Source organism: Manihot esculenta, chromosome 1 (genome assembly GCF_001659605.2).
Source record: "Manihot esculenta cultivar AM560-2 chromosome 1, M.esculenta_v8, whole genome shotgun sequence".
Lineage (NCBI taxonomy): Eukaryota > Viridiplantae > Streptophyta > Magnoliopsida > Malpighiales > Euphorbiaceae > Manihot > Manihot esculenta.
In genome coordinates this window covers 3144178-3162650 of record NC_035161.2, presented here as the reverse complement: position 1 = coordinate 3162650, position 18473 = coordinate 3144178, and the positions used below count along the sequence as shown (strand labels likewise).

At 33.2% G+C, this 18473-nt stretch overlaps 2 protein-coding genes across 2 annotated transcripts; both read left to right on the top strand.

Moving 5' to 3' along the window:
• The first annotated feature begins 235 nt into the window (after positions 1–235).
• Positions 236–888, top strand: LOC110627958. Its single transcript, XM_021774380.2, has one exon. It carries the CDS (start codon positions 346–348, stop codon positions 664–666), a length of 321 nt encoding a protein of 106 aa, XP_021630072.1. The 5' UTR covers positions 236–345; the 3' UTR covers positions 667–888.
• A 12917-nt stretch (positions 889–13805) lies between these two features.
• On the top strand, positions 13806–17947 carry LOC110624397 (RAP domain-containing protein, chloroplastic). The gene is made up of 4 exons (XM_021769515.2): positions 13806–15929; positions 16060–16142; positions 17185–17659; positions 17733–17947. The coding sequence occupies exons 1-3, from the start codon at positions 14105–14107 to the stop codon at positions 17272–17274; spliced, it is 1998 nt and encodes a 665-aa protein (XP_021625207.1). The 5' UTR covers positions 13806–14104; the 3' UTR covers positions 17275–17659; positions 17733–17947.
• The last annotated feature ends 526 nt before the right edge of the window (positions 17948–18473 follow it).

Here is an 18473-nt window from a genome sequence, read left to right as displayed (position 1 = left end):
AAAATATATATATTTTTAAATTATCTATAACACAATTAAATAATAAAGAACAAATTTAAAACGTTTAGAAGATCAACAACATAGACTTTATCTATTATTAATTAAACCTATTAAATGATTAATTCAATAAAAATCAAGAAAAAAAAATCAAAATTGACATATTAGACTTTTAAAACTCTTTCACTAGAAAAAAAAAAAAAGTTTTGGATTAAGTATACATCACACTCAAACATTACCAAACCAATATTCTACAAAATCAAAACTCTCTCTCTCTCTCTCTCTCATTGTTCAAAATATTAAACCTTTCTCTTCTCTTCATCAAGGCAGAGCTCAGAATCCCCGTCAATGGAGGGCTTGATTCCTCTGGTCTACAAAGCACTAAAGAAGAACAAAACTCGCCGGCAATACGAGTGTTTATCTTCTGGTGCAGCTCTTGGTTACAACCCTGCAGATTTTTATATTAATGATGCTGAGTTAAATCTGATAAAAACTTCTTCTGTTTCAACTGAGAATGGGAATAATGCAGAAAGAAAATTCCACAGGCGATTCTATTCCGTCGAAGACTTATCAGCGACAGCTGCTGCCGTTGCTCCTTCTCCTCCTAGAAAGCAGCTTGTGAGATTCAGAAGTCATAGGCGAATGTTTTCTTGTGTTACAGGTGGCTAGAGAAACTAAGACAACATAGTTAATCTATGTTGGGTAGGATCAAATGTTTGTGTTCTTCTTGTCTTTTGATCATGTTATCTTGCTATTTCTTCTGCTTTCTTGTTGTCTATAGTTGATGATCAGATCAAATTACCATAACTGTTAAATATTTGATTACCATGGAATCTACATAGAAATTATTACAGTGATTATATTATAAAAATTCTCTGGTTCGAGGCCAAAGAGGGACACTGCAGACCCGTTAGGCAATTCTTGATGTTGAATCTCAAAGAGATATTAAGGAATGTCAGTTGTATAGATGTGAATAATGTTTTTCACAACTACAACCTCCTTTTCTTCATTATTTTGCCTTGCTTTTTTTATTATTATTATTATTTAAAAAATTCAGTGGAGCCCAAGATTCGGTTTAATTTAGGTACATTTTTAGACACCCAATGGAACCCAACGTTGATTATTGATTTAAAATTTTGATAATGTGAATGTCTAGTCTATTTAATGCTAGACATTATGAGTACAAGAAATTCAAAAAATTTTCTTTTTAATATTATTAAAAGATAATAACTTTATTGTTAAGTTTTCATTTTAAAGTGAAGTGGAGTCCTTGAGTTTTATTTTTTTTTAAATTTTTTAATTTAATGCCTATTATAGTCCCAAATGTTTTTTTTGAAATCATAAAAAAATCGATTCAATTTTAATTGATTAATAGTGAAATATACAATGAAAATAGTCTTTTATATTCAAGTCATAAAGGTGAATAATCAAAGTATATATATTCAAACGGTAAATCATTTCACTGCATAAATCTTAAATATGAAGGAATACCGACTAGGTTTTTGGTTTTGCTTTGACGTCCACTTAACCTCATAAGTGCTCTAAATATGGTGATAATTGTAAAATTTTTAAAAATTAGTTTTTGATATCTCGAGATTCAAGTATGAGGGTTATGTTAAAGTGTTTCGGAAAACTTAATTTGGGTTATATTATTATTTCTTTTTTTTTTCTTTAATTTTTTGGGCGTGCTATTATCGTCTCACATTTTGACATAATTATTGTGCTATGTGAATGATGCATTTGAGGGTATGAGGTTATAATTTTATTAGGCGACCATTAACTTTCTCATTTGGCTTTTAAGGGATATATGATTTCCATTTTTTCAACTTTTGTCTTAGGCCGATCTTCTGGTCAGTGGAGCTTGGTTAGATTTTCTAGCATCCTTAGATTTTAGTTTGGACCCATATCGTAAGGTCTAACTCGGACTGTAATCTCAATCAACAAAACTCTATGAGTCCACATTTTAACCGACCCTGTTAGATATCTAATGGTCTACTTATAGGCCTTTTAGTGCACGACTCATATATTATCAAGTGCCCATTTACTTTCTCACCAATTATTTCATAATTGGATAGGGAGTAAATATCGAGACTTTCTTTAATTTTGCCTGGCTTGAGAAGAAATCTTGATAGATGTTATTTCCCTTGTCTTCTTTTGATTTCGAAAATCTGTTTTGTATCCATTGCCTCCGTTTCTGTGTTGTTTTTGCAATTCTACATTCCCTCTTCCTGTAATTTTGCATCGCCAATTAGAGGTACGTTATCGCTCTTTCCACGCCTCTTGTTGAATTTTTGGCGGTGGAAGATCTAGTCTCTTTCATCACTTCTTCTTTGTTGCTCCAACACCTTCCTTGAAATCTTATAGACACTGAAATTTTTAGAATTAGGGCCCATTCAAGTGATGAGAGGATAGTTCTATTTGATTCGCCCAATAGGGGTTTGATAGATGCTCAACGTGGCCGTAAACTAGTATTCTTTCTAAAACAGTAGGAATTTGGCCTGACTTTCCCTTTTACCCCTTTTTCATCGAGGTCTTTCAACATACATTATAAGGTGACTCCTAGAATGTTGACGCCTAATTTCCTACTTATGAGTTGTTTCGAGTCTATCTGTTTATGTTGGAGTTTTGCCCTTTCCTCTAACCTGTTTTCGACTTTCTTTTACATAGTTAGGTCTGTCAATGGATTCTATTACTTCGGACCTAGGGTAGGTGATAAGCGGTTGTCGAAGCCGTCAAAAATAAACCTATTCTCAATCAACAAAATAATTTGCAGATAGTGGCAATAGGGTCGAACCACAGGGAATTGACACTAAAGACCTTCCTAATAATGACTAGGTCAAGCAAATAACAAATAATTAAAAGAGGGGGGTTTTGTGTTGAAGATGTACTAAAGCTAATAGCAAGCAAATAATTTAAAGATGAGTAAATCAATAAGAGAAAAGCTTCTAGTTGAAGTATAGATCTTATTTCAGATTGTTTAGAATTGATCATTGATTCTTTAACACTCCTATTTATTCCAATAAATTAGTTTAGGATGTGGAAGACGCTTCTCACAATCCAAATTCCTCCTTAGTTTTAGTTTGATTAGGAAACGTTCGCTAATCAAATCACTAGTTAACAAGTTGCCAAGGAACGTCTTTGGGGCCTTTGGCATCGAACAACTGTTAACTGCATTAAGACTTAGAAAAACCTAATTCTAACCTTGCCAACCGCGTGGTCAAGTTTAGATTATGCAACTTGATTAAATGTGTGTTTAAATAATCTAAGCAATTACGGACCTAAACCATTCAAACAATTTGTTACTCAAGCAATTTAAAAGCAATGGGCCCTTATTGATTCTAAAAGCAAAGTAACAATTATAGAAAGATCAAATTGCATAAATATTGGAAATAAATAGAAGTTTAACAATGGAGATTTAAATCTCCCAATTCATCACAAAATCTGAAATTCACCAACTTCAACTAGAAAAGAAAGGAGTTTAGCCACTCATGGTGGACTAAATACACAAAAAGACTAAAAGAAAAGAAAAAGGAAGAGCTGCAGAGTTTCTGGCGATAGGAAGAGGAGGCTCAATAGCTGATCAGAAGCTCCTCTGCTGGTTTGGAGGCTCTCCTTTTATAGCTGAAGAATTCCATCCATCTAGGGTTTCAAAATCCCTTTTTGATTTGGTGTTTGACTCCTCTTTTGATGTTGAATTTAATTGCAATTGGAATTTCTTGGATGAGAAGCTCTTTCGTGGCTCTTGGTTTTATGTTGGTAGTGATTGGGTTGGAATTGGACTTCTGAAAATTCGGATTTCTGTTTTCTGCCCAATTTCCCGCTCTTCTGTCAGTTTCTGCTGTCAAAGTGATTTGCCCGGTGATTTGAGTGTTTTGGGCAAATCACTGACCCAATCACTTTTCTGTGAGTCAGTCCAGTTTTTTTTGCTCTCTGTCTTCTGCGAGTGATTTGGCCAGTGTCTTCGAGTGTCTTGGGCAAATCACTTGCCCATATCACTTCTGTCTGTTGCCTCTAGATTTCTGCTGTCAAAGTGAGTTGCCCGGTGATTTGAGTGTTTTGGGCAAATCACTGACCCAATCACTTTTCTGTCAATTTTCTGCACTTTTTCTCCAATTTTTCAATTTCTTCCTTTTCTGTAAAAACAAGATAAAAACCATAAAATAAACTAAAAAATCTGTAAATAAACAATAATAATTATGATAAAAATGTGGCTAAATTATGCTTGATCAGTAGGGTTGTCTATCTTTATGGGTTATAAAGACTCAATCACCATTATTGAGCTAAAAGAGAGTTTTGATGTTGAATGAGAGGTCGACTTACCAAGAGGAGATACCTTTGGACTGTAATAAATTCCTTAAACTAAACCTTATGTATCAAATCTATCTTCTCTGATTGACCTCTGTAGAGAAAAAAAAAGATGTTGACAAGTGCCTGTTCGTGTCCTCTTTGAAGTACTGTCATCAAGCTGATATTTCTGAGTTTTATTTTGGATTTTGCTTTTTGCATTGTTTGATCCTAATTAATTCCTTCTTTTCTCCTTTTGTAGTCTCCTCCGTGCAATGGACAAGATCAAGTTCCCCCAAAAACTTTATCCTCTCTAGGGAAAACATTAAGGAGACCTTGTTGGCTTTCCGGACTAATAAATCTATTGTCGACATTACTAGGGAGGTAGCATCGCTGCAACTCCTCTATCATCCATTAGGCCTCAAGCTCGTAACTCTGCACTCCCATTGGCTTTGGCGCCAGTCTCAAAGGGATCTCACTCAGCTCCCTCCAAAGTGCTCCCCTCCAAAGGCCTCCAATTTGTCTACAGGCTTGGTCCTAATTTCCTTTCCTTCATCTCGAACCTCTAGCCTCTTGGACGATGTCAACTCCATTGTTGGTTAGGCATTTCATTGCCCAGTACATGATGTTTGTTTGAAGTTGTATAACATTGGCCTTTCTAGCATTATATCTCAGTGACAACTTCACTATTAAGAAGATGGCATAATGTGTTCGAGATAGCAGGGACTCTTTCAGAGTGAGGGCTACCTTTATCTTCCCTTCTACCGGCATAGGGATACCTCTAATTCCTTTGACTGGGCTTGATCTCTCACTAACTGCTCTTCAGGTATCCTCATATGCTGGAAGACTCAGCATGGGAGCAAGTTTACTTGTCTGGATCTTTTCTTTTTGGGCCGATTTTCAAGGGCTTGGGCCATTGAACGTATTCTTTGTCTTGCACTGCTATGAGTATCACCAGTATGCGGGCTTGACATGGCTGTTGGTCCTTTCTCTCTCATCTGTATCTATTTAGTGCTTCTAAACCTCTTTCAACTTTCCTTGCTAGGGCGTCCCTTCTCCTACCATCAATGCCTTTTCCTCTCTCCTTGTCATCTCGCACAAACCTGCTAGTGGTGAAGGCATCGTCTTGCCTTATGTATTCCTCAACCCTGTCGTCCTGCATTGCACGGCCTCCACGACTCTCACCTCATCTAGATCTAGTATCTATAAGGCTTCTAAATTGAATATGGCTACGTACTCTTTTAGGGACTCATTCCTTCTCTATTTAATCGTCTCCAAGTAACTTCTCTTTCTTTCGACTGAAACACTGGCGATGTTAAACCATGTCTAAGCTAGTCATGTTAAAGTCGTGGGGAAAACTTTGTATAGCAAGGCATCATAATGCACCTGCAACTCCATAAAATTCTTGTAATTCAACACATGATCTCATGGATTTCCATCTCCTTCATACACGACTAATGTTGGCATCATGAACTTCTTTGGTGTAGTCATGAGCTGGATTCTCCTAGTGAACGGGGAGAATGTTGGTAGCATCGGACCGGTGCTATCTTTAGCTCCGAGCTCTGTGAGCAACCTTCATTCTCTCCAACTTTTGATCTGTCTCTGCATCATCGTTCTTTCATGTGCTACTGGTTTCTTCCAAATTCTTCTTCCCTTATCATTTCCTCAGGTTCGGTTGAAAAACTTTCCCGACATTATTTTCTATGAGGTTTTGCACTACTTTGCTTCGAGACCGCATTACTGTTTCTCTTCCTTTCTGTATCTCTTCGTTCTCCTCACTAGCTCTTCTGCTACTTTAGGGTGGATTCTGCCAGTTCAGGGTGGGCTGAGATTTATTGTAGCATAGCCCGATCAATGTGCTTAGCCGATTTGGCGTACTAAGGCCTCTTTGCTGTAGGATTTGGCTTAACCAATTGGCAGTATTTTAGAGTTGCAAGGCTATAGCCTAGAGCTCCTGATCAAATAATGGGGTTTGGGGAGTTGCTATTGTCGAGCCTGGTGAGCCTAGTGAGTTGTTCGATAATGCGGGTGATATAGTTGGTGAGCTAGGGAATGAAAATGGTGGATTATTTTAGGTCAAACTTGGGTTGTTCATGATAAGGGGATTACGAGTCATAGGACTTATTGAATCGTTTTGAGTGAGTGTTGTGTTACTTTCTCCGGGACTGGCCATGGGATCTCAATAGTTGAATGAAAACTCTGATGACGTTAAGATCCCTTCGTTCCAACAGACAACGCCAATTGATATCATCGAGATCCAAGTATAAAATTCAGGTTAGAGTGTTTTGGTAAGCTTGATTTGGGTTATATTATTCTCTCCCTTTTATTTCCTCTTTTTCTTGTCTTTTTCGGGCGTGCCATTATTATCCCATATTCTGATATTGCTGTGTTACGAGGATGACATATTTGAGGGTACAAGATTATGATTTTATAAGGCTACTGTTTAATTTCTCATTTAGCTTTTAAGGGACATGATCGTGCAATCGGTCGGTTCGGTTCCGAACCGAACCGAACCGATAAAACCGAAAATCGATTTGTTAAAATTTATAAAACCGAAAAAACCGATTATGAAGGTATAACCGAACCGAACCGAACTGATAAAAATCGGTTCGGTTCGGTTCGGTTCAAACCGAAATCTGTATTTTTTTTAATTTTTTATTTCTAATTTCAACAAAATAATTTAATAAACATTCTATTAAAAACCACGACCACCCACAGAGATATGAATCAAAACCCAGATGAGAGAAACTCGCAACCCAGATGAGAGAAATGAAGTATATGCGGAAAATTGTATAAATTTGGATATATATTACCTCTTCAGCTCTTCTTCACCGTCTTCATCCTCGTCATCGTTTTCCTCCTCGTCGTCGTCATCGTCATCGTCGTCTCCGCCTTCACCATCGTCATCTTCATCGTCATCCTCGTTGTCGTCGTCCTCGTCGTCATCCGCCGACTGAACCGGTGGCCCTCTGGAGGATTGTAAGACCTGAACCTCGTCGTCTTCGTCGTCCTCGCCCCCTCATCATCGTCTTCGTCGTCGTCATCTTCGTCACCGTCGTCGTCCTCGTCGCCATCTTCTTCTTCCTCTTTAGATTCTACACCTTCCTCTGTTTCACTGGAGAATGTGGAAATGGGATGGAGGGGTTCGGCGAAAGGTATGGAGGGGGTTGGGGGTGCTGGCCTGCTGGGTTGGGTTGGGTTGGGTTGGGTTGGGTACAATAGGCCAGCACCCCAACCCCCTGGGTTGGGTTGGGTTCGGTTTTTCAGTTTGATCGGTTATTTAACATGTTTAAACTGAACCGAACTGAAAACCGAATAATTTTAAATCTACTAACCGAACCAAACCGATCTTTCCGACTAACCGAACCGATAAACCGAATTTAATCGGTTCAGTTCGGTTTTTCGGTTTAGACCGAGAATTGCTCAGCCCTTGATGATCCCCACTTTTCCGGCTTTTGTCTTAGGCTGATATGTGGTCAATAGAGCGTGGTTAGATTTTTGAGCTCTCTTGGACTTTGGTTTAAACCCATATCATAAAACCTAATTCAAACTATAATCTCAATCAACAAAACTTTGTGGACTCACATTTTAACAGATTTGTTAGATATCGAATGGACTGTTTGTAGGCATGATGATGCATGACCATATGGTATCAGTTTCAAATGTTATAAATGAATAGATATACTCGTTTGAACGAAGATTATTAATTTTCTATACCATAATTTTTCTATTTTTAAAAATTCTTCAGTATTATTGTAGTAAAAGATATATTTAAAAATTCTTTAGTATCATTGTAGTAAAAGATATATATAGTAAAAGATATATATGGTATTGGAAAAATTCATTAATTGATCTCTTAATTTTAAAAAAGTATTAAAATATTTTTAAAATTTTAAAAATTTATTAATTAGTTTTTTTATTAATTTTAATTATTAATTATTTTACTATTTAGTTTTAATAGTATAAAAAATAAAAAATTAATTTTTTTAATTATTAATTAATTAAATTTTTTATATTAAGTGTATTTAAAAAATTTTTATAACAGGTTAATGGTTAAAATTAATGAATAAACTGATTAATAAATTTTTAAAATTAAAAGATTAATTAATATATTTTCTCTAATTTTTATGTTTGTGTCTCAACTCCGAAATGAATTTAGATAAATTTTTAAATTTTATTTATGGAGTGTCCCATCTCAAAGAAGAAAATTTTTCCCCCTTTTTGGGCCAAAACCATGAAAGAAGTCGGGTTGGCCTATTCTAAGGCAAAGATAAATTGTACACATTATACTAATTAAGAACATTCTTATTCGAGGTTTGCTATTCCAATTAGCGCAATTAAACAATATAAAAAATTAGGTTAGAGGAATATTTGATTCAAATTAAAAAAAAATTAATTGAATTGAATTCATTTAAAAATTCGATTCAATTTTTTATTTTTTTTGATTTGATTCAATTTTTATTTTCAAAAATTTTAGTTTAATTTTATTAAAAAAATTCGATAAAATCAAATCGAATGAATTAATAATCAATAATATATTATAATATAGAGATTATAATATAATTAAAATTAAAATATTTTAATTAAATTTTAAAATATTAAAAATAAAGTAAAAAAATAAAAATTTCATTAAAAAATTGAATGGATAAAATCGAATCAGATTAATTTAATTTAAATTGATTTCTTTCTAAATTAATTCAATTTAATTTTTATAAATATTAAAATTTTAATTTTTAATTTATTCAATTCAATTCGATTCAATTCAATTAACTGTTGACTCGGGACTAGGGCCAAAACTACCAATTTAATTTCGCTTTAAATCGAAATAAAAAAAATGATTACATCACAAATACAAGAGTGTTGAATAAAAAATTAAAATTTCAATAAGTGGATTAATAATTTCTTTAATAAAAACAAAAATTTCACAAATATAAGAATGTTTTTAATTTAGTAATTTTAAAATAAAAATAAATTAATAAATTTTTTAAAAAACTCATGAACCTAATAATAATTTTTCCTTTAAAAATATTTTTTTTTCTAAAACCATATTTTAAAAAAAAATTAATTTACTCTATCTCCTTCTAAACAGAGTGTAATAAAAATATAAAAAAAATTATTCTAGGAAATTGTTCGGACATAATCTCCATGGCTGCAAGAAAAGCAATCACCTACCAAAAAACAATGTAAACCATATGGACATGAAACAAGATAAGTTTATCTTACACTTTTAAATACATTAATCCTCTATTTAGAATACAAAATTTTGCAAAAAATTAATTTAATTGATTTTTTTAGATAATTTTTTCCTTTAAAATAAAATAATTTAATTTTTTAAATTTAAAAATTTTCATTTGAAAAAAAAATTAAAATCTTACATAATTTTTATAATAATTTATTTAAATTTTTTTCTTTCAAAATAAATATCAAATCACTTGTTTCTCAGTGTGTTGAGAGATCACAACATAAAGCTTTGAGTTGTCTAGACTTTTAATGAATGATCCTAATCGCCACTGGCACAATTGGTTCCCGTAACAAAGGGCACTCCACACCACAAAGGAATATCAAATCCGTTAGTAAATTATGGATAGATAATAACATTTGCTTTTTTATTATTTTTTATTTTTCATTTAATTTATTAATAAATTTCAAAATTAATCTGTTAATAATAATAAATTTTTATCAACATGTAATAACATTTGGTTTATTGTTATTTTTTATTTTTTTTAATTTATTAATAAAATTTAAAATTAATTTATTAATAATATTTAATATTATTAAAAATAAAATAATGACGAAAAAGAGCTATATTATAATTGGTTAGAATCTGCAAAATAAAGAACGTGAAATGGTAAAATAGTTAGTGTTTATAGTAGTCATTCTAACGCTCAACTCAAATCAATAAGTTGAAAAGAAATGCGAATATAAATTTTAAAACTCAAGAGTTATGGTATAAGAAAATAACGTATATTTACTTTTATAATTATTCTCCTTTTATATTGTAGGAACGTAGAGATAACTATAATATTTTTTTAATAATTCGAATGATGTGGCCCGCTCGTTCATAAAAGATTTTTATTGACTAATTAGTCGGAAATCCCGTGATCGAAGGCATAAAAGGAATCTGCTATTAATAGTTTTCTTATAGAGTTTGGCCATGAAATTAAGAAGGCGAGTCTTATCCGGACCAACATGTCCTGAAAAATTCGTATCTCTTTTTCTCTTAATTTCGAATACCGTAGTTGCAATATTAATGAAAAATTTATTGATAATATATTGATAATTATCAATGGATTGTTAAAAATTATCAATGAACTTTATAGAATTGGATTACAATCTATATAATAATTTATTTATCAATAGATTTTTATTGAATTACTAACATAAAAATTAATTACAATAGATTTAATTGAATTATTGACATAAAAATTAATTATAATCGGTATAAATTTTATTTGGACTTTACAATATAGATTTGCATTATCTACACGTCCTTGAATGAAGGGATACATAAATTATAGGATGTTGTAATAGTGATGTTAAATCGTATGCTCTATCTGGTATAAAAATTTTCGTAAAAATTTAATTAAATTAATTTTTTTAATAAATTTATTTCAAATTCTCTAGAATGAAAGAATTTAATTTCTTTTTAATTTAAAAATTTTCATAAGCTAAATCTATAATTTAGCTTTCAACTTTATTTTTATCTCATTTATTCTTCAACTTTCAAATTATAAAATAACTTAATCAACTTAATTCTTAAATCTGGTGCATAATATTCACTGAAATTAAATTATTTCATAATTAAAAGTCAAATAGGCATATGCACTTGCTCTTATTTTACAAGAATTAAGTAATTCACAATCTAAAAGTAAAAATAATAAAAATAAAACTGAAAAATAAAATGATAGTGAAAAGACAGTTGAGCAAATTATACAAAAAAGAAATTTTGTATAGCGTAAGAAAAATTATATTCATTACTAGGAAAAAAAATAATAAGATTTTTTTTTTCACTTAATATGAAGAAGTTTTAATAAGAGTATTAGAATTGGACTTGGGCTATAACATTCGAATTAAATATCTCACAAAATCCAACTGTTCATGTTTCCTTTAAGAAAGTAAGCATTCACATGTTTTAACGATTTTATGAAATAATTTTAATTTTTGTAAATTAATTCAAAATTAAAAGTTTTATAGAAATTTTATCTAAAATTATACAACTATAAAATTATACAACAGTTTTATAACAGTATTATGACAGTGTTTAATTGCACAGTTTCAGAAGGCAAAGGGACTTTGAAAATTAATAAGGGAAAGCATATCATACCTTTCATATTAACAACTTAATATCAAACGAGAGGTGAATAGTATTTGGTTTAAATTGAAAAAATTAATTAAATCACATTAATTTAAAATTTTAGTTTAATTTTTTATTTATTTTAATTCGATTTAATTTTTAATTTTAAAAATATCAATTATTTCGGTTTGATTTGATTTTGATAAAAAAAATTAAAAAAATTGAATCGAACTAATCGGTGATAATAATATATTATTTTCAATAATATAAAGAGATTAGATTATATTAAGGATAAAATATTTAAATTAAAATTTAAAATACTAAAATTAAAGTGAAAAAAAAAATTATTAAAAATTTAAATCGAACTGAATCGAATCAAATCAGACCGATTTAGTTCGATTCAATTTCTAATCAAAATCGATTCGATTCGATTCGATTCGATTTTATAAATACTAAAATTTTAATTTTCGATTCATTCGGTTCGATTAAAGTCGAATCGACCGAATGCTCACGCCTATCATCAACAAGGAGATTGTTGAATTAAACTTTGAAAAATTTTATTATTTAGTTCATCTATTTTGAAAAAACATTAAAATATCATTGACGTTCTAAAAAGTATATTAACCGGTAGTTTCGTTAATTTTAACGATTAAGTATTATAAAAAAGTTTAAAATGTCATTAATACGAAAAGACTAATTAATAAGCTTTTTATAAATTTGAGAGATTAACCAATAAATTTTTTTCAAACTATAAGAGTTAAACTAATTAATAAACTTTTAAAACGTTAAAAACGTTTTAGTATATTTTTTAAAATTGAGGGATCAATTAATAAATTTTTAAACGTTTGTGATATGACATGAGATGCGGTTCATGTGCACCAGATGTTTGATGAAAATGCCAGCCCAAAGAATTTCCAGTTCTGATACCTTCCCATCAGTGATCAAATCAGTTTTCTATTTAACTGACAACTATAGAAGTCTGGTGTCTATCTTGCCTTGCATCCTCAAACATAAGGCATGAGTTGATCATTAATCAAGGACACAAAACTATAACCGTTACCACTAAAAACATTCAGTTTCAGCAACATAAAATTCAAAATTGACAAATCTTAATGGTGAGAAAATCAGTGATGAGGATACAGATTCTATAGAATATATTAATATACATCTGCCTGTCTAACAGACTTAAGCGAGTTCGATCACTAGCAAGGAAAATTAACAGACATAATGAACTAATTCTGCATATACTCTACATATTAACCCAATTATTATGCAGGGAGAGCCCATTAAATCAGACTATGAGAAGATTAGCAGTCCCAGATACGTAAGCATATCAAGCAAAAACGAGTAGCTGCAATTGAAAACCCTCTCCTCTTCATCTCAACAACCTTAGCAAATTCAACTATCTTTTCAAGAACATATCAAAACTAGCCAATTGGACGTATATCAGTAATACTTACAATGTAAAGCGTCTATTAGCCAGGTCCATGCATAATTCATTCGTCAGGAACTAAACCTCTATAAGGCATTTCATCAAAAAGTTTCATTGCTTCATCAATCCTTTTGTTCTCACAGTACCCATTGATCAAGATATTGTAGCTTTTGCTATGTTACTCCTTACCATCTGATCAAATACTCTTCTAGCTTCATCCATTTGGCTATGCAGACAATATCCGTCCACCAATGAATTGTAAGTGACGAAATTAGGCTTGATGCCCCATTTTAACCAGCACACTGAAAGTGTCTTGAACCTTTGAAACCATTCCTTCTTTAAAAAGATTGCCAATCAATATGCTGAAGGTATATACATCTGCTGATATGTTCTGCACTACCATTTCATTCAGCAAGGACAAAGCTTGATTCAATTTGCCTAAATTGCAAAGACCGTGAATTAGGCAGTTATAAGTGACAACAGTACGAGAAATACCTTTCTTCCTCATTCGAGAGAAGAGGTCTAATGCCTCATCAACTAGCTTATCCTTACAAAGGGTGTCAATGATTGGATTGTAGGTCACCACATCTGGTCACAACCTCTCTCAACCATTTTTTAAAATAATTAAAAAATTAAATAATAAAAATATTTTTTAATTAAAATAATTATCTTAATTTTTATGAAAAAAAGTAAAATGAAAAAATATTATGGACTGCAGGAGTCAAAATTTTGAGATGGATTTACATCTCTGCACAGCGTTACAGCATGAAACGACATCGGTTAAAGCAACTCCAAGAGTTCAACTCGAAGCGAAAGCTCCCTCTCTTATCCAGTAGAGCCAGCCTGTGGAAAGATACTCTTCAGTCTTCTCCGCTATCTGTGTGTGTTGTGATAAGCTGCTTCCGCATTTGCATACTGAACATTTGAAGGTGCGTCCCTTCTCTGCTACTGGATTCTTTTTGATGGGATTCTTGTGCTCTCTCTTCATTTCTATTAATAGAAGCGAATTCTCATTGACCAGCTTTTGCTTTTGAACGTTTGTTTATTCTTCTTACTATTTTCCTCAAACATTTAGGGTACATAGAACTGAAAGAAGCATGGAAGGGTTATTAAACTCTTTCCCTTACAGAACTTGCTTAAAACCCTTCATTTTTAATCCTAAAACATCTAATAATCTTCCATTCATGAAATTAAGAACTGGGTTTGTTAATCGAAATCTCAAACTGGGCTTTCGGCGATTAAGCTGTGTGAATTCCGGTAGGGAGGATGCTATTAGTACTGAAAGTTTTGTTGGTAGTGATTATGATAAGGGAGCAGAGGATTGGGAATTGGAATTTCTTGGGGAGCTTGACCCCTTGGGTTTTCAAGCACCCAAGAAGAGGAAAAAACAACAAAGTTCGAAATTGCTTGAAGAAACTGATGGGATGGATTGGTGTTTGAGGGCTCGGAAGGTTGCCCTCAAGTCAATTGAGGCCAGGGGATTGAGTCAAAAGATGGAAGATTTGATTAATGTAAAGAAGAGGAAGAAGAAGAAAAAGAACAAGAACTTGGTCAGTAAGAGTAGGAATAATAAGAAAAGTAAGGACTCAGAAGATGATTCTGATTCTGATTTGGAGGATGATATTGAATTTGAAGATTTCACAAACTCCCTTGGCAATGATACCAGTGACCTTAGAAAGACTGTGAGTTTGATGGCAGGTGGAATGTTTGAAGAAAAGAAGGAAAAGGCCATGGAAGAATTTTGTCAGAGGCTGTCACAGTTATCAGGCCCTTCTGATCGTAAGAAAGAGGTTAACTTGAATAGAGCAATTGTGGAAGCACAGACTGCAGAGGAAGTTTTGGAGGTTACTGCTGAGATGATTATGGCTGTTGGAAAAGGGTTAAGCCCTTCACCTTTATCGCCTTTGAATATTGCCACTGCCCTTCATCGAATTGCTAAGAACATGGAGAAGGTTTCGATGATGAGAACTCGTAGGCTGGCATTTGCACGACAAAAAGAGATGTCTATGTTAGTGGGTATTGCAATGACAGTTCTGCCAGAATGCTCTGCCCAAGGTATCTCAAATATTTCATGGGCATTGTCCAAGATAGGTGGAGAGTTGCTTTACTTGTCAGAGATGGATAGAGTTGCAGAGGTGGCTTTGACCAAGGTTGGCGAGTTCAATTCTCAGAATGTTGCTAATGTGGCTGGAGCTTTTGCTTCAATGCAGCACTGTGCACCTGATCTCTTTTCAGCATTGTCAAAAAGGGCATCAGATATAGTTCTCAGTTTCCAAGAGCAGGAACTTGCTCAGTTTTTGTGGGCACTTGCTTCTTTATATGAGCGAGCTGACACTTTGCTTGATTCTTTGGATAATGTTTTCAAGCATGCTAACCAATTTGAATGCTACTTGAAGCCTAAAACATCAAATTTTGATGAAGAGGACGGAATGAAAGGGATTGCAGATCTTGATGGAGAGGGAGATTCAGGCCCTCCAATTCTCAGATTTAATAGGGATCAACTTGGTAATATAGCTTGGTCATATGCTGTTCTTGGACAACTGAATCGGACTTTCTTTTCTAATATTTGGAGAACCCTGAGCCATTTTGAAGGGCAAAGAATTTCTGAGCAATATAGAGAGGATATCATGTTTGCTTCTCAGGCACATCTTGTAAATCAATGCCTGAAGATCGAGTATCCGCATCTCCAGTTGGCATTTCAAGGTGATCTAGAGGAGAAAATTGCACGTGCTTGGAAAACCAAAAGATTTAATCAGAATATAACTTCATCATTTCAGAAGGAAGTTGGTCGTCTTTTGGTTAGCACTGGCCTTGATTGGGTGAGAGAATATGCAGTGGATGGATACACCCTGGATGCTGTTGTAATTGATAAGAAGATTGCTTTGGAGATTGATGGACCAACTCATTTCTCAAGAAATACTGGTTGGTACCATTATAATATATAAAATAGTAGCAGCTCTTTTTTGCTGATATCTAATCAAGTCTCATGATAATTCTTCACTTATTTTTAGTTTTCAATTTAATGATTCTATCTTTTGGTACTTTTCTGTAGGAGTACCCTTAGGGCATACCATGTTAAAACGGCGATACATTTCTGCTGCTGGTTGGAAAGTGGTTTCATTGTCTTATCAAGAGGCGAGTTTCCTCATCACTCATCACTCATTCCTCATTATTATGTTTATCTATGCACACCTGTATTGACAATGAAAACAGAGGGAAGACATTAAGTTGATAGGTTGCTGAGATGAACATGCACATATTTTCATGGTTACCTATTTCTAGCAGAATATCAATATTGTATTTACAAATCATATTGCCAGTTCATTACATATTTGTTTCTAGTTCAATATGTAGGTAAATGGGCAGATGGGCAAATGGTAGTGAGTAGCTCGTGTTCTTGTTAGGGTAGAAAATTTCGAGATGTAGATTTTCTTTGATACAATACATAAATGCTTACACTAAGTTTTCTTGCTAGGAAGTAATGAATTTCTAATCTCTGTCCTGATTCTGACTGTGATTCCCGTCCTGCACCAAATTCACTCTGCTGCATCATTTTCAACTCTAGTCCTTTATCTACCATCAAGCCTGAATCTTTCATATGATACTTACAGTATAGCATAACTGAGAGTGATCAAGTATAATGGAATGAAATATCGTTCATTCTTGTAGTATATTTTCATTCCATTAGGTTTCATTACTCCATTAGAGTCAACTGCAAGTTCATTTACTGTTGACTTTGAATCTAGATTATCACATTTGAAATCTTGAATGCACGCATTTGTGCATCAGATACTCAGATGTCAGGCCTCCCTATTTGAGTCGTTCCACCTTAGAAATATGAGATTATTTCACTTGTAAGTTTGAAGTTCTGGCCTAGACATGTTGTCAGTATCCACTACCACATTTTATTAGGAAACCACTAGTGTCATGCTGCTTGCTCAGAATTTTTGGTAGCTATTCATCTTGTATACCGTATCTTATAGCATATTTGATTTTGAGAAATGACTTTCTTGAAAATAATTGCAGAGTCCATAATGACTAAACTGTGTTATTGGGTTTATGAATAGCAAACTATGTCTTGCACTGATTATTGTTTTGAATTCCTCCTACTTAAATATTTTGTTTATTTGATATATAAACTGATAGTATGTTTCTTTTTCTGACATTTTTATCCTAGTGGGAGGAACTTCAAGGCGGTTTTGAGCAGCTAGACTACTTGAGAAAAATCCTTGAAGTTCATCTGGGTGATAGCAATAGCAATGATTGATAAACTTGTAGAGAGACAAAGCCCATGGAGAGGATGAATCAAGAAATGGGTTGGTGAAATTTTGGTAGACACATGCAAGAGGGGATTTTTCTGTACAATTAATTGTTAAATTTATAAATTCCACTTGCTTACATAGACAGTATCATAATTCATATTTAGTTCATCATTATAATGAGGCATAGACTTTTTGCATATTGTTTGCTAAATGTCTCAGCAAAATGCACTCAAACCACAATCTGAGGGATTAGATCCTATGTAGAAATGGTTCAGTGTTCATGGTACGTGCCAACTCAAAAATCAGCCATTGGATTGATTTGACGATACATGTCCGACGGTTGGTAATGGATGCTGAATTGCTGATTGACATTCACCCTTTATAACAGAGGTGAGAGGTTATTGCTTGCATTCTGGTGTATATGCTATTATTCACACTCATATATCCTATTTATATGTTGCAGTCTGATCCCGGCCTGACCACCCTGAACTGGACCGGTCAAATTCAGGATCAAATTGAAATCTTAATCGGCCCCTCTGAAACTCCAGTTTTGATAAGCAAACTTGTCTGCTGTTCTTGAGTTTGATCGACTCTTCTTGTCTGCCTTTTCATTTCCTACTCTTGTGTGTATAAATATTGGATACACAAATCTTTAGATTCTGATTTGGCATTGTTACCTCATGTTCTTCTCTAAATCTGCCTCCTCAAAGCTTTTTTCACAGGGCATGACACGGTTAGCCCGTGTAGGAGAGCCTCTAAACACGACTAAGCCATGTGATTAGTTGTATTATGATTTGGTGCCCCCATCATTTACTAAACCATCTCCATCAATTATCTATAGGAAAAATTACTTTGTAGTCCCTGAGATTTAACGTAATTAATACTTCTATCCTTTTATTTTGGCGACCCAACACTTAAGTCCCTCACTTTCTTTTCTATTCAAATTCGTAGTCCTTCCGTCCAAAATAGTCGTTTCACGTCGTTTGGAACACGTGCATTGACAAAATTAACCCTCTTCTTCTTCTGGAATTCACATTGAAAGAAGGGTATTTTTGGAAAAAATTATCACATCTCACCTTTGACTCTTTGACCAAACAGTTTAAATGGACGGAAGGACTACGAATTTGGACGGAAGAGAAAGTGAGGGACTTAAGTGTTGGGTCGCTAAAATAGAGGGACAGAAGTGTTAATTACGTTAAACCTC